At 45.8% G+C, this 16189-nt stretch overlaps 1 protein-coding gene across 4 annotated transcripts in view; it reads left to right on the top strand.

The window, feature by feature from the left end:
• Positions 1-16189, top strand: part of TNIK (TRAF2 and NCK interacting kinase) — a 145420-nt gene that overhangs the window by 69152 nt on the left and 60079 nt on the right. For all 4 annotated transcript variants that reach the window (XM_058031366.1, XM_058031364.1, XM_058031363.1 and 1 more), the window contains exons 3-5: positions 4980-5036; positions 8691-8816; positions 14224-14334. In XM_058031366.1, coding sequence (XP_057887349.1) covers positions 4980-5036; positions 8691-8816; positions 14224-14334 — 294 coding nt within the window. The remainder of the gene's footprint in view (positions 1-4979; positions 5037-8690; positions 8817-14223; positions 14335-16189) is intronic.

Here is a 16189-nt window from a genome sequence, read left to right as displayed (position 1 = left end):
TACATGACTCAGTTTTTCTTATGCTGGCCTCCAATGTTTTAACTGCCTTCTCAGATACATGGATTTATTTCAGATGTATTTGAAGAGATCTGTAAACCAAGTGCAAAGCTTGGGTACGTCATTTTTAGCCAGCTTGTTTTGGAGATTGCTGAATTTTCACACTAAAATAAGCCTATTTTTTACACAGTAAGTATTTTAGCCCCTCAGACTAGCTGGAGAGGGGATTTTGGCACCCTCAAGATTGTTTTCAATGGGAAACCAAGTACATAAATGTGCCTGTACTCTGTAAAAGCTGAGAATAAATCATGCCAGGTGCTATAAAATGGTCTAATGTACAGCAGGATGGCAGCTCAGCTTCACAGCTCCTGTCGGAAGGCAAAGCTCCTTCTCCCAGGAAAAATTGGATGCAGTTTTCAAGTGCATTAGTGCTGAAGTGCCTGCATGCTAAAAATCTTGGATTGAGTCCCTGGATTGCCTTGAACTACAGGAAGAGAACTGGCAGGACCTAGACCATGAGGCTGTGAGAGGTTCTGGCCCATCCTAGGAGATCTGAACTGCAGAAGGTCTTGGATGCTGAAGCAGAATCTGGAGGAGATGGGACTCAGCAGTGGACACCTTGACTAGTGTGTGTGCAGAAGTGGGGCTGGGCAAAGAGTTTTTTGTAGCATTTAGCAAAAATTATATGTGGACACAGAAAAGTGAGCTGGTGACTTCTAACCTGGTAAAATCTGTGGTGAGATTGTTCTAGGAAGAGCATGAAGGATGTGGTGATGCTGAGGATGTGCTGGGTTTGGAGGCAGGGGTTGGGCAGTAGAATGGGTGATGGTTGGGCTGCTGGCACCAGGCTCAGTATTTTAACTGCAACAGAAATGAAATTGAAGAAATTTATTTGGGAGGATTCTCTTCAGCCAAAGTGGTGATATTTGGAATTTTATGAGAGTTTTTGTTGTTTGTCTCACTGAGATTTCTGTGTGAGACACAGTGTTCCTCAGTGGGGAGGGCTGACATTGTGGCCTGGTCCCAGCAGGGCTGTGCATGTTGAAATTTCAGCAGTGCCTTGCAAGATCCCACTCATTTGAATATTTACATGCAGCACTACTAAGGGCAGTGCAAAATGGTTGGATTTTAAGTGTTTTGCTGTAAAACATCAGGCATACAACATGGTTACTCCATTGAGTGGCTGCAGTGGGGATTTTGTGTGCATGGGGCATTGGTGCATGTCCAGGCTGGGAAGTGTAAGAGATGTTGCTCTGCCTGGCAGAAGGACGTGGGAGCTCTGCATTTCCCAGCAAAGTGACAATTCTGTCGTGTCCCACTGGCTGCAGCAGGTGGTGGGTCATTTATTTTGTGGGATGAATAAAAGCCGACAGCACGAGTTAAGTAAATATGATGGAATACATTTCTGGGTACAGAAACTGCAGGTTTTGCTTAGAGGTGAAATTCATGCTTGTGCAAGGAAAATTTTAAAAAGCAACAATCAATCATCCTCTTTCTGTCCTTAAAATGTGGGCTTCAGTTTTGGGCCAGGATATGCAGTTGTTGTCTACAAAGGCTGGTATTGAGGCCAGGGTTTATTTATTTAGTAAACATAATGCCTGAATGCACCAATTGATGTTTAAAAGCATTTACCAATGTTCTGATTGTGTGCTGGTCCATTACACTTTATGGAGTGTGAGGACCACAACCTTTGAAGAAAAAATTTGTGGTGCTTGCTTCATTTGTAGAAATTAGTCTTAATACTTGACATTATCAAGTTAGTGATAGTTGATATAACATTTTGAGAGTAATTAGGAGCATGAGTTTATGCTCAGATGGATGTTCAATTAAAAACTGTGGCAGCTTTGAAGATCATGCTTGAATAATCCTGAGGCTGAAATGTGGGTTTGTACCCAAGTGAACCTTGACAGCAAATCTGGAGAGGGGGAAATGCTTTAGCAGCTCAGTTTTCCTGCTGTATGTTTTATGCCATTGTAGCCCTCTCCCATGCCCATGGGGGCACCAGAGTGGAGGACTTTTGAAAAAGTAGAGATTTTCTGTTGAACCACAACACTTCTTGCCTGTTTTGAGCCACATCTTTGGTGTCGAGGAGGCAGAGTTGCGTAAGGGAGCAGGAGTAGGGCTCAGTCTTAATGTGGTTTTTGGATAGGTGGTGGCTGATGGTGTGCAATGTTTAAAGGGAAAAAAACACTGCTGTGGTGATGGTTTAAAGGAAAAAACCAACAAGTTTTGGTGGGTGGAGGACACACAGGAGGTAGAAGCATCACAACAGAGCTTTTTGGTGGTTCTCTTGTATTGATACGTCAGTACTCTTTTGTAGCTTCCTTGCAGCAGTACAGATTAACACTGGACAATTTAACACTTGACATTAATTAATTCCCAATTTCAGCTTGTCTTGGCTTTGGCAGAGATGGTTCCACTTCCTGATCCAACTGATAATTTGGAGAGACTGCAGGGGCATGGGTGCTTCTGGACTTGCTTCCAGGCTTTGGGCACAGGCACTGGAATCTGCATGGCCAAGGTGCCAGAGGTGGCTGATGCTGTCAGAGGGGTTTATTGCTGCCATGGCACCTTTTAATGGGTACAGGTTGGATGTTGATTTATTTCCTCTGTTGCATCTCTCACTTCCAGTTCTTGGTGTCTTCCTGCAGCCTGTCTGTATCTTTATTGCAAATTCAAGGACATCTGCAGTAGGGTAAAAATCAGCTGGGTTTTCTAAGCTGTTTATGAAGGTTTCACAGCAAGTCTCAGTGCTGAGCAGTAGGTTGAATTAAAGGGGATGGTTGACTGCTGAGGAGATGCCTGTTTTCCCTGGATGGCTTCATCTGCCAGGGTGAAGCTCTGCAATCCATTATTGTGAACAAACTATAGAAAAAGCAAACCTTTGCTACAATATCCCAGGGTGAGCACTTACTGGTTCTACTCCGCCTGATTTTTGCGTGACTAAGTGCCCCTCATGGCTTACATTAACATATGTTTCCAAGTGGTTTATTTTGTTTTGGTAAACGTTTACACGATATTAAGTTCTTACCATTGTCTGTAAATGTCTGGGAGGTGTGCAAGGAGGCAGCAGATTCCTGGGAGAGGGATGCTGTGAGCATACAGGGATCCCTTTCCCCTTGGCTGGTACTGAGGGAAGCAGGAGCACTTCCCCCCAGCAAAGCCAGGGCATTTCCTTAAAATACAAAATGAGGTGGTGGTGCATCACATGAAGGAGGTATAACTCCTAAATCATGGTTTGAAATGCTCCAGCTTGCTTCCCCCTCCTCCTCCTCCAGCTCGTGGGAGATGGGGATGCCATGGTCCAAGTGTTTACCCTGCTGGTGCTCTGTGGGCTTTAATTAAAGTGTCAGTACACGTGGGCACTTCCTGGGCAAGCCAAAAAGGACAAATTTAGGAAGAGGAGGATTTGTTTCTGCAGATCATGCTGTCTAAATAGATGGTGTCTGTTGACATGCCCCTCCTTCCCCACAGCCACATCCAGGGGATGCTTCAGCTACAGCCTGGGCTGCTGGGCTGCACTTGTTTCATTACTTTTTGTGTTGCACACTCTTTAAAGTAAAGCTCTTTTTCCTCTGCTAGAACATGGGCTTGCTGAGGACGTATAAATTGTGTTAATAAATGAGCGAGGAGCCCTGGTGGGTGAATTGGCTTCCTGGTGAAGTCATAAATTTGGAGAGGATGATGCTGCCTTGCTCCACAGCCGGCGCATGGGTTTGCTTCCCAGCGCCGTGCCTGGAGACCTCAGGGACCAGGGAGAGGTTCCCATGTCTGGTAATTCAGGGTTCCTGAGCTGAGGTGGTGTGAAAGACCATCTCCAGTCTGCAGGAGGGATGGGAGACCTGACACACACCCCAGCTCATCAAAACACACACTGCTGTGGGGGCAGGAGGAGCCTCCAATTCAGGAAAAGCTTCTATTTTTCCCTGTTTCTGCCACTCTGCAGCTTGATCCCTCTTTGTCTCTGCTGCTGGTTCTGTCCTTGGTGTGTTAATTATCAATTAAGACACCAAGGACAGGGCAGGAGCTGCCACTGCCTCTGTGTCTTCCACACCGTATCTCACAAGATGGGGCCTTGGGCAGCTCCACAGTAAATAGGGATGCAAACTGGAAAATAGGGATGCTTCCCTTTGCCTCCTGTGAGAATCAGCATTTGCTGCCTTTCCTGGAGGAAAATCATCTTTTCCTCAGGCAGCCTGGTTTGGAAGCAGAGCACATGTCCTGCAGTTGGGGGTGGGAATGATTTGATACGAGCAATTTGGATGTGATGTTGGGTGATCAGTTTCTCAGGAAAGGAGGAAAGGCTGGGATTTGACTTGCTTGATAGCAGTTGTGTTGGTTTTAAGGCCTCATAAATAGTTGGAGCTCTTTTATATTTTCACCATCTCTCCCAGGCATTTTCCCATTAGGATTAATGTAGTCGAGCACTGTGCAACAAACAGTTCATTGCAGTGATTTGCTGGTTTTTTCAGTGGCTGAAAATTGTAAAAACCTCTCTAGCCCACTCATCAAGTCTTTCTGTAAAGAATTAAATTACTGGGCAGGGTGAATATGGTGCCCTGCAGGGCAGGGGTCCCTGGTGTGTGCCCAGGGAGCTGGGATGGAACCCAGGTGTGCTGAAGGCAGTGTGGGTACCCCAGCCAGCACATTCCCATCCTCTCATTTCCAGCAGAGTCATGCTCTGTGCTCAGCAGAGGCCCCAAGCTGGTTCTTTGTGCATGGCTGAGCATTAAAGGGTATTTCCAGCACTTGTTTGCCAGGAAAACACAGCACTGAAGGCCCTGTACTAATTAATTGTAGTGGCAGGAGGAAGGGGAGGGAATTGCTTTCTCATCATGGCTGCTGTGAAGATGCTCTTGAAAAAGCAACAAATAATGCATGGATGCTGCCAGGGCGAGGAGATAGTTTAAGGATATTGTTCACTGCGAGGAAAACATTGTCACTGAGCAAAACCAAACAAATTTCTCCCTTTTCTTTTGCAGGGTCGTCATGTTAAAACAGGCCAGCTTGCTGCTATTAAGGTTATGGACGTCACCGGGGTAATGTATCCTCCTCCTTCTGCATCCTTAAATTACAGATAAGAGGGGAAAGGGGATGGGGTGTGACAATGTGTGGGGGTGGGTGGAAGACTGATGTTTCCTGGGATGTAAATTGCCTTTGTCTTAATAGGATATGTGCCATTATGAGGTTTTAGTTTTAATAAATATGTGAGGAAAAAATACATCTGGAAGAGTTTTGGAAATTAAGTACTTCATGCTGAAGCAAAGCAGCGTCCAGTTCCAGCAGTGGCTCTTTTAAACACCCTACTAAATTCTGGAAAAGATCATAGAATGATTTGGGTTGGAAGGGACCTTAAAGATAATCCAATTCCAATCCCTGCCTTGGGACACCTTCCATTGTCCCAAACTGCTCCAAGCCCCATCCAACCTGGCCTTGGACACTTGTAGGGATGGGACAGCCACAGCTTCTCTGGGCACCCTGTGCCAGGGCCTCACCACCCTCACAGGGAAGAATTTTTTCCCAATATCCCATTTAACCCTGCCCCCTGTCCATTTAAAGCCATTCCCTCTTGTCCTATTGTACATGATTTTGTCAAAAGTAGCAACAGGATCGTGTATTCATATCTCCTTTCTGTTTCTCTGCATGTGTGATTATCACTGAAGAGCTTTTGTTCACCAAAAATATGTTGCAATTATTGTAATGAATAACTTCACGAGGCAAGTTGAATAATTCCTGTGCATCCTACTGATAAAGAGGAAAAAACCCACACCACCCTGGTCTCAAATGTGGCTCTTTTGAAACTTGTGTCAGACTGAGAACCGAGAATTTACAAATCAATAAATTAATAACAAAATTATAGGGAAAGGATGCTTTCACCATTTCCCAGTTGCCGCAAAAGAAAAAATTATTTAAAAACAGAGATACATTTTGGAGCATGACATGAAGATGCTTTCTTCCTGAGTATTTTTTTCCTAAGTGCAGTACTATCCCTCCCAAAGTTCCTGCACTGGAAACAATGCCAGGCTTGGGAGTAAGAATGTGTTTCATTATGTTTTGTCTTTTTTTTTTTTTTGACTGGAATAACACCTTTCAAAATTAGGACTAGATCACAATCTACCCACCTTAATTTTTGAGTTAATGTTTTGGTAGCTTACAGGAGCTCAGCACATGCAGAAATGACTCTCTGTGAGAACAGTCAGCTGGCCTTGGGAATCTGTTTTGAAATACCTTAGATGTTGTGGTGTGGTATTAATATCTATGGGACCTTGATCCAGGTTATTTTTGGTGCTAACAGGTGAAATGGTGTGTGGAAATCAGTCTGTAAATGTGAATGAGATTTGTTCCTGTTTACTTGTAGTATGTACAAGTGCCATTTATCTTGTTCTCGTGGGAAGCAGGCTCCAAGGGAATAGGCAAACTCACCAAGCATAAACCCATGGCATAAATAGCAGTGAAATTCCCATGGGATGAAGCCTGATGCTAGAATGAATTTTAGCTGAGAAATCAAAATATTACTCTGAGGCCAAACACAAGCTTAGATTTGAATCCACCCTTAATTCAGTTGTTTTAAAATGCTTCCAAGGAAAGATATTGGAGAAAAGGAGCAACCTGCTCTGGTGGAAGGTGTCATTGCCCATTTGGGGGGGTTTAACTAGGTGATCTTTAAGGTCTCTTCCATCCCCCAAACCTGATGATTCTGTGTTCAGCGAGCTCCCAGACCGCATTTCATCCTGGCCACGTGCTTCGCGCTAAACCCCAACAGGCTCCTGACAATCATGCTTTGTTTAACTCATCTCTGCTCTTACTAATTATCTGCTTGGGAAGATTGCAGAATAGAGGTCCTCACATTGCAGCACTTCATCAGTTTGGGCAGCTGCTCTCTCTGAGTTAAGGTTCAGATCCATTGTCCAGGGCTGGTCCTGCTGTGTGCTGCATGACCCACATCCAGCAGTGGATGTCACAGAATCAGCTGATGGAGGCAGAGTGAGGCAGCAGAGCCTGGCCTGTGGCTTTTGTTGGATTTGGGATTGGAGTAGTTGCAGCAGCTTGCTGTGATGATTCCATTTCCATCCCTACCTCTCTGGATTTGTTGAGGATGATCGTTCTCAGTAGTCCTGCTTGGAACAGGAGTTTGGGCTGGAGCCCCTGAGCCTGGCCATGCAGACACATCCCCAGGTGCCATCCACAGTTCTTATGCTTTGGGGGCTTTTTCCACCCATTTTGAGTTCTTCAGCTTGAAGATGGAGTCAAAATTGAGCCTGGCCATGCAGACATGTCCTCAGGTGTCATCCACAGTTCTTATGCTTAGGAGGCTTTTTCCACCCATTTTGAGTTCTTCAGCTTGAAGATGGAGTCAAAATAAAACTTCAGACCAAGTGTCCCTCTGGCTTGCCTCCATTTCTTCCTAGAGAGCCAGGCATGAATGGAGGGATGACTGAAAAGCTGGATGGGTGCTCAGAGCTGGAGGGATTTTGTGCTGAGCACTGCTCCCAGCACTGTTGAGCATCCAGCTGCTTTTTAGGGCTTCAATTAATAGAATCATCTCTGATAACCTTCATGTTATGTGCTCTGGTTTCCTGGACAAATGAAAACAAGCAAAGTTGTGTTGACTGCTTGAAGAGAGGTGATAAAGGTTCTTCCAGAATAGTCCCCTGGTTTCCTTTGTAATGTTTGAGCCTGTTCCTCCTCCTCTTTGGTGCTTATACCCTCCCTGTTCTTACCAAAAATAAAACTGGAGGTTGTTTATGCAAGCTCCATCCAGATATTTCTCGTACTTTTTCCTCCTGTCTTCACCTTTGCTGTTGTTCCCTGGATGGTATTTTGGGAAGAGAGATGTGTTTCTGTCTGTGTTAGGTGACTCCTGGTCAGGGGGCACTGCTCCTCAGGACAAGCTGCTCCTGCAGCTCTGCTGCTCTCTGGGTCCTTGTCCTTTGCCCATTTGTAAAACTGAGGTCAGGAGAGGCAGGTGAGGGACACAGGGGAATAAAGGAGAATAAAGAACAAGCAGCCCTTCTGGTCCTTTATACCAAAGCTGGCTGACATCAAGGTGCTGAGTGCTTCCTGTGCAAATACAGGGGGCTGGAATTCAGTCAGCTTAAAATAAAACCAGGGCACCTTTGGTGGGTGTGAGAACAAAGAGGTGGGACATCAGAACAGGTATTAGTGTGGCTCCTCTGCCTCTGCTGCTTCAGCTAAAGCCACTCTGCAGGTGGGACAGAAAGGAGCTGGGACAGCTTGGAATGGTGCTTGTCACCAGGACTGGGTTATCCCGATGGAGTTTGTGGGCAGGCAGCCCCTGCCTGTTCCCCATGTGGTGCCACCCCACCACCAGCAACTCCTGGTATCTCCAGAGGTCTTCAGGAGTGATGTGCCAGAGAGCTGGGAGCACAGCAGCCCTTCTGCTATGCAGTGGTTTGTAGGAAAACACCTCTGGTGTGTCTGTGAGGGTGTGTTAATGCATCACTGGGGTAGCACAGGTATGGCTGAGCCTCACAGCAACATGAGTCTCCAGAGCAGCTCACAGAATCCACTGCAAAGTGGCTGTAAAAAATGGTGCAAAAAACCCCCTGGGATGTCAGGCAGGAATGGGGTGCTTGGAAGTTCACCCATGTGCAAAGACAGCTCAGACCCTGTGAAGTGCAGTCTCCTAATGCCTCTGGTTTTGTCTTTCTTTTCTTTTCACCTCATCCCAGGATGAAGAGGAAGAGATCAAACAAGAAATTAACATGCTGAAGAAGTATTCCCATCACCGAAATATTGCTACATATTATGGTGCTTTTATTAAAAAGAACCCACCAGGAATGGATGATCAGCTCTGGGTAAGTTGCTTTCTTTTCTTTAAAATAACTGGGATTTAATAGAGATTTTTTACTCTGAATTGTCCTCTTACCAGCACCCAGCTTACACAGAACCCCTTATTTTGCATTCATCTTCTTCAAAGCCATGGCTTTGATCAGGCTCTTGCTGCACTGCAAAACACATCTCCATTTTGCCATCAAATCTTTGCAGGCTGATTGTAAACCCATTTTTGTTCTGAAGTGTCATTAGCAATATCTTTATTACAATAGTCATGTTGGAAATCATTCCATCTTCTGGCAGCTGGAGGGAGCTGGGAACATCTCTGGGAAGATGGAGGTTGAGGGTGATTCCTGCCAGCTCTTGGTGGTGCCTCTTGTAATTCACATTTCATGGAGCCTGTGCAGGCAGATAAAGAGGAGGGGACAGTGAGGGGAGGTCAGGGGTGTCTGTGGCTGCTCAGACACTTTGGTGGAGATGCTGATGTTGCTGAAGGGCATCGAGCTGCTCTGCATCTCCACAAATCCTCGTCTGCCTCCTCCTGCTGCTTCCCTTGTCGGGGCCTTCTTGGTTATTAATTCAGCATTCCCAGCGCAGGGAGGATGGAGTTTGAATCTGCTCCATCCCTGGGGAGAGACAGAGCATCAGAGCCCACTCCCACAGCAGCAGCTGGTGCTCAGGGCAGGGCAGTGGCACCACGAGTCAGGGCTCTGGTCGTTGCTGTAAAATTAATTAAAGTTGTTGTGCTGTGTTCTGAGCTTGGCTGTGCTGGTTGGAATCTCTGGAGCAGCAGCCTGCAGTGCCTCTGGCCATCAGAGCAGCAGTGTAGGACCCTGCTTTCCTTGGAGGTCTCTTGGAGAGAAGGCTGTGTTATCAGTACAACGACCTGGATGTTGTCCTGTGGTTGAAAAAGTCTTTATTTCCTCACAGAGTTGTAAATCCAGTAAATTCTGCCTTACCCATGTGAGGGGGTTTTTAAGTCTGTGCCCAGTGTTGGGATGGTGGAGGCATTCCTGGGAAAGCTCCCCAGCCCTGGAGGAGAGGTGTGCAGGTGCCACTGTGTTAAATAGCTGTTGTTTCAGGATCTGATTGAATTAGGGCTCCTGTGAACTCTATCAGTCTTTGCCTCACAGATAAAGGCTTGTTTATTTTTCATTGGCTCTTTGTTGGAATAAAACGGTTTCTGATAATGCCCAAGTAATTCTTTTTATCGACACTCGGGAGGCTGATACGGAAATAAAAAATAGGGAACTCTTTCAGAGGAGATTAAAATCTCTCAGAAACGTGGCAGGCTTCCGACATGAGGTATTGTCAGTGCTGCTGCTCCATTCCACAGCAGCCACTTGCCCTGAAAGATGAGCTCAAGCTCACTGAACAACCCTGTTTCCAGAAATTAGGGAGCTGTGCAGAGGGTGTTATAGCAGATGCATCACAAATATGCTGTGTTAGGCAAAAAAAAAAAAAAAAAAAAGGAAGCAAAAGTCATAGGGACAACCTTTATGGACCATTTAAAAAAGAAATTTAAAAATATGAGGTAGGTTTATTCTTGTGTTGGATAATGTGTTGCATTCTGGGGTGCTGTGGGTTTCAGGAGGGTTTGTGCATCTCTAGCTGAGGTGAGGGGGTCCTGCTCTGGTGCAAGGGAACAGGGTGAGGGTGGGCTGCAGAAACTGGGGACGTTCCCAGGGATGTGAGGATCCAGATAATCAGTAAACTGCTGCTTCTCAGAGTTAAACTCAATAAATTCCCCTTGCTCTTCTCAAATCTGAGCTATGGGATACCAGGCTGTGCATAACCCGGAGAGGTTGTTGAGATATTTTGGGGTGGGTGATTTTTAAATGGTGGCAGATGAAGCCTTCATTTAGAAGTGAATTTAGCATTCATTTTAGAGCTGGATGTGGGAGGTGACCCCATCCCAAAGGACCCCTTCCCTGAGCGCTGCTGGAAGCTGCAGGCACTGTGACCCCGATACCCTGTGCCCCTGTGCAGGGTCGTGGAGGTGCCACTCAGCTGGACACTTGTCACCTGCCCTTGCTGTCCCCTGTGCCCTGGGGCCATGGACAGAGCAGGCCCAGGGGCTGTGCAGAGTGTGGGGGGCTGAGCAAAGGCTGGCACAACCCAGAGCCCACCCAGGGCAGGGCAGGGCAGAGCCCGCACGGTCCCCGATGGATGGGCTGCCATGGCAACCCTGCCCGCAGCTGCATCTGTCACCAAGGGGGACAAATTGCTAATAGGCAGGCTGCCAGATAGCCACGTGGTGGGGTGGCCTCTGGGGTGTCCTCTGCAGCAGATAATCTGGGCCAGTGTGGGGGTGATGTGGGAGCAGCCCCTGGGGCAGGGTGGCACTGCTGCAGCTGTGCAGTGCTCAGGGCTGGGATTGTGTGCTTGCAATGTGTTTTTTCACTCTGTTGAGCTCTAGGGGCCCACTGAATTGCTTTAGGGTGATGTGAACAGAGTCACACCAGGGATCTGCAGAGCAGAAATGGGGGCAGCAAGGCTCTGTTGAAAATTGAGCATGAGTTGTCAAAGCAGTGGGTTACACCTGTGCAGCTCTGAGCAAGATTGCTCTTAATCTGTTTATATACCCTGAAAAATATTTTTGGGCAGTTGCTGATTCTTTGCATGACAGAAATTAGATCATGAAGCATTTGAGAGGGGTCAGTTTTCAGTTGAGCTGTATCTCTCTTTAGTCTCTCCAAGCTCTGCAGTCCCAGGGGAGTGAGAGGGGATCAGGGCTGCTCCTCTGGCCCCTGAGCGAGAGCTCAGGGTTACCAGAGCAGATTTCATCTGCTGTCTGGCACAGTAATCCAGCACTATTTAACTCTCACTGCTCTTCAGAGCAATGTCAGTGCTGTAAACACTGCAGGACTGTGAGTGCAGCTCCTTCTGCTGCCATCCCTCACCCAAAGACACCAGCCTGCTCAGGATCCCTGGTGTCAGCTGCCTCCCCAACGGGCATGGCTTGTTTGGCTGGGCTTGACATCCAGGGAGATGCAGGCAAGTCATTTATTGAGGAATTTGTGTGAGAGCACTTGGATGCTGCAGTTGGAGAGGAGAGAGCAAAGCAGTGCTGGCCCCCTGCTCCCACCCCAGCACCAACAGAAACAATGAAAACCTGGCCTTGTCTCACTGCTGAATATTTTAGTTGCTGCTAAACACCAATTTGATTGCTATTTCTGTTTCTGAAAGGGGCATCAGCTTTTCTGCTGATCCCCCAAGGGAAGGTCTCTGTGTTTTTAATGCTCCATCCCTGCCTCAGGTGCCACAGTGTGAGGCATGAGGGACTCCTTTGCATGGGAGCCAGGCTGAGGGGTGGGATGAGGAATTTGAGTGGCCTGGGCTTATGGGACCATGTTGCACCCAGGTCCTGCTTACACACACAGCAGAAGGGTTGATTTCCAGCAGCATTTAGCCTGAGGGTGTTGTGTGCTTTTTTCTGTAACTTCAAAGAAGTCAAATTGTTTCTGAGCTGAGGCATAGGGACACAGGAGGATTTGTCTTGTGTAGTAAAATATTTAATTTGGGGAGTTCCTCTGGACAAGCTGGAGCAGTTCACTGCAGGATGAATTGGAATTGGTGTTCTGGAGATGCTCAGGTTTGAGCTCTTCCAGGTAATACCCAGCAGTGATTGGAACAGAGGTCTTGCCATTCCCAAACTGAGTAAGTAGTGGTTGATTTGAAAACTGAAAAGGCTCTTTAAACAAAAAATTCATGAGACAGCAGGACACAGTGATTTACAGCTGCAGCTTCTGAATTTGCCTTGCTTATGAAGTTTGCTGTCACTCTGGTATGAAGAGCTAAGTAAATGCTAAATGAACTGTATTTAAATATACTTCTTCAATAAATGTCCTTGCAAATTAAATTTCAGAAGATGATCTTACCTTTAGCCCATCTTGATGATAATTTTAATTATAGTTAATATAAATTCAATATGCGTTTCCAGTTTATTGTCTTACTCCATCATGGCTTCATCCCTTAAGAAAATTGGTGATGAGGCAGGTGTGTGAGGGCAAAGCACTCACCCAGAGCTATGAGATTTGTGAGAAAGTATTTCAGTATCTAAGTGCCCTTTGAAGCCTTTTCTAAGTGTATTAAACTCTGCCCTAAAATCAGCAAGAACTTATGCTCATTTTAATTTTTCTCCTGTAAGACTGTTGGTTTCCAGCCTAAACATACCCATAGTGTTCATAAATTGATATTGTGGTAGTAACTTCATTGTTCTTCTCCCTCTCTGGTGCTTATCTGTCCTTGGTCAAAGCCAAGTAAGGTATAGTCTGCTCAAGTGTTTTATTTAGCCTGAAGGTTTATGGCAGTCCTGTGTCTGGATTTTATGATCATTATAATTTATGATAGTCCTAAATCACTGCATTTGTGCAGTTTGGTCAGGAGTAACCCTTCTGCTGTTTTAATTCTCTTCTTGGCCTGTGCTTTTAATCATGATGTCACTTGCTTGGAGAACGTTAAATGCCATGTAAGCCTCATGTGATAAGAAACTTGAAACATGCACATTGAAGAATCTGGCAAGGGAATGTATTCAAGTAGGAAGCAGATCTAATTGAAAAACATGGTTTCACATCAGAGAGGAAGGCACTTGTCCAGGCCTTGGAGGAGGCTTGTTGCACACAGGGGCTGTGCTCACTTTCTGGAGCACGCTGATGGCTCCTGCACACCCTGGGGTCTGCGAAATCCCAGGGAGGCAGGCTCACATCCTGTGCTATTTTTGTAGTGTTTATTTCACAGTTGTACAAGGAAGATTAAGTTTGGGCAGGGTTAGATCATTACATTTCTATATTTGATATTCTAAAATCTTGGAAGTGGTACAAGTGGCCAGTCATGGTGGAACCAGCCTGAGCAGTAGGGCAGCAGCTCTCTCCTGGGAAGTCTGACACTGCTTGGTAACCTTCCCCTCAAAGGAGGTTTCCTGCTCAAAGACATGGTCACAACCAAAGTCTGTCTGGTTAAATAAAAAATAAAAATTGAAAAGTACACCTGGTTTCTAAATCATAGGAAGCTTTCAAATATCTGCCTCGGTGCCTTTGTATTTTCAGGTTTGAAGAACTTGCATGCAAGAGGCAGAGTTTTGTTTTATTGCTGTTGATACTAACATTGATCAGAAGTACAAAATAGGGCATGTAGGGGTAGGGTTTGAGATTCTGATCTCTTTCACTGATTTTCAGCACTGGATTGATTCCTGTTTCTTGCTCCCAGTCTTCTGGAGGGCCACAAGCCTCTCAAGCCTTTCAAGCGTTTTACTGTTTCATTTTCTCTCAAACCCCAAATGGATTGCAAGCTGATAGGTCCAGGATGATGTTCCAATGGCTCTGTTAGCACCATGGGGTCCCCACAGAAGCAGTGCCGGTGTCAGGATGCTGCTGCTGGTGTCACTGCACAACATTTATGTCATTAATGCCATTCCTGTTCCCTCTGCAGCTGGTGATGGAGTTCTGCGGCGCGGGCTCCGTCACCGACCTCATCAAGAACACCAAGGGGAACACCTTGAAGGAGGAGTGGATTGCCTACATCTGCAGAGAGATTTTGCGGGTACGTGTCCAGGGGGAGCTGGGTGTTGTTGGGAAGGTGGCAGCTGAGGGCTCAGGGGACACAGGAAGCCTTTGGCTCCGCAGATTTCGTGGATGCTGCGCTGCCATGGGCTGGAGCCTCTGTGCTGCCAGCAGGCGTGAATGATTCATGTGCCTGTATGATGCATAATAAATAAGCCCTGCTTAATGCCCTTTAGCTCTGTTAGTTGCCTGAATTTTAACCCTCTTTTTCCTTCAACAAAAATATAATCTCCTATTAGTATTTAAAGGGCAAAGATTTATTTACGTTTGAATTACGTTTGTAGTTAGCAGAAAGGTGAGGACTAATAAAGTCTGTGGAAAGAAGAATCTTCATGATTAAAAAGCATCCTATTTTTTATTAAATCCACATATCTGATTTTAATGAGGATGCTGCAGCTTTTATACTCACAGTACAAATGTTTGACTGAGATGTCTTAAAATGGGCCGTGCCAGAGTTTCATGTACTGGGAACTGGCAGCTTCAGCAAAGACTTTCCTGCAGTTTGCATTGCTGAGCTTAGAGGATGGGGTTGTAATGGTTGCCCTACATTAAAATCTATTGCTGTGTGAGCCAAAGATTTGTTCAAGAGGAAGCAGGAATATTTGGCATGTGAAGGAAATCTGCGCAAGAGCTATCAAGTGATAGGATGAGAGGAAAACGCCTCAAGTCACACTAGGGGAGATTTAGGAAAAATTTCTTCATCAAAGGGATTGTTAAGCACTGGAAGAGGCTGTCCAGGAAAGGATGGATCCCCATCCCTGGGGGGATTTAAAAGAGTGGCTGTGCCACTTAGGGACATGGTTTTGTGGTGGCCTTGGCAGCTGTCAGGGTTATGGTTGGACTCTGTGGTCTTAAAGGTCTTTTCCAACCTGAACAATTGTTTGATTCTATGAATGAAAATGAGGCAGAATGACCATTCCAAATGGATGTGCCCAACACTGAGCCTGCCATGGGTGTCCAGAGGTGACACAGCATTTCTGCATTGACCCTGAATGCCACTGCCCACACCACAGTGATGTGCAGGAGGTGCTGGTGCTGTAACTCATCAGCTTTTGCATGGACACTGCTTTCAGTGCCAGGAGGGCACAGTTACATGGGCTTATTTTTAGTGTATGAGCTCCATGAGCCTGCTCCTTAAAATAGTCCTGGCAGTGAGTCAAAAGCCAGCCTCTGACTCATGTCCCAGGGCCAGCATTGGGTGTCACCTACTGCATTTTGGCCACACATTGGGGTGGTGGTGGGTGACCTCTGTGGGGTGTGGGGTGAGGAAAGGCTCCCAGCTTCACACTGCAGAACGTGGCTCAGCCTTGGTTCAGACAGTGGTGAACAGTTGGAATTCTAACACGAGGCTCAATCCCAGGTTGTTAAAGGATTTATTGAAATCCTGTGGAATTTTTGTTTTGCCTCAAATGCTGAAAGGTGCCTGTAATCAAGTATAATATGGCTAAAAAAAGGACTCCTATACAGATATAATCTGTTCCACAGTTTTCCCAAGGTAACAAGCATAAAATTACTAATAGCTATCAGAAACGATAGCTGAAATCTTTTTCTTCCTCAAATATGAATGTTTAATGTGAAATGCAAACCTAGTGCAAAATTAGTTTTTGAAGTAATCCATATTTTTCCTAAGCTGGCAATCTGGGTGGATTTTGCTTTAAAACTGAAATAATAAATTAATGAAATAAAAATGTGGGTTGCGAAAAGAAATTAATGAGCTAATAAACCAGCACAACAGCAAAGCTAGTTTACCTTTAGCCTTTGAGACAGGCTTTTCACTTGAGCTATATCTCTATTAGGGATATGTGCAAGTTATAATATTTGTATTTGCATGGTAG

Source organism: Melospiza georgiana, chromosome 10, assembly GCF_028018845.1.
Source record: "Melospiza georgiana isolate bMelGeo1 chromosome 10, bMelGeo1.pri, whole genome shotgun sequence".
In the NCBI taxonomy this organism is placed as follows: domain Eukaryota; kingdom Metazoa; phylum Chordata; class Aves; order Passeriformes; family Passerellidae; genus Melospiza; species Melospiza georgiana.
This window is presented reverse-complemented; position numbering and strand designations above follow the sequence as displayed.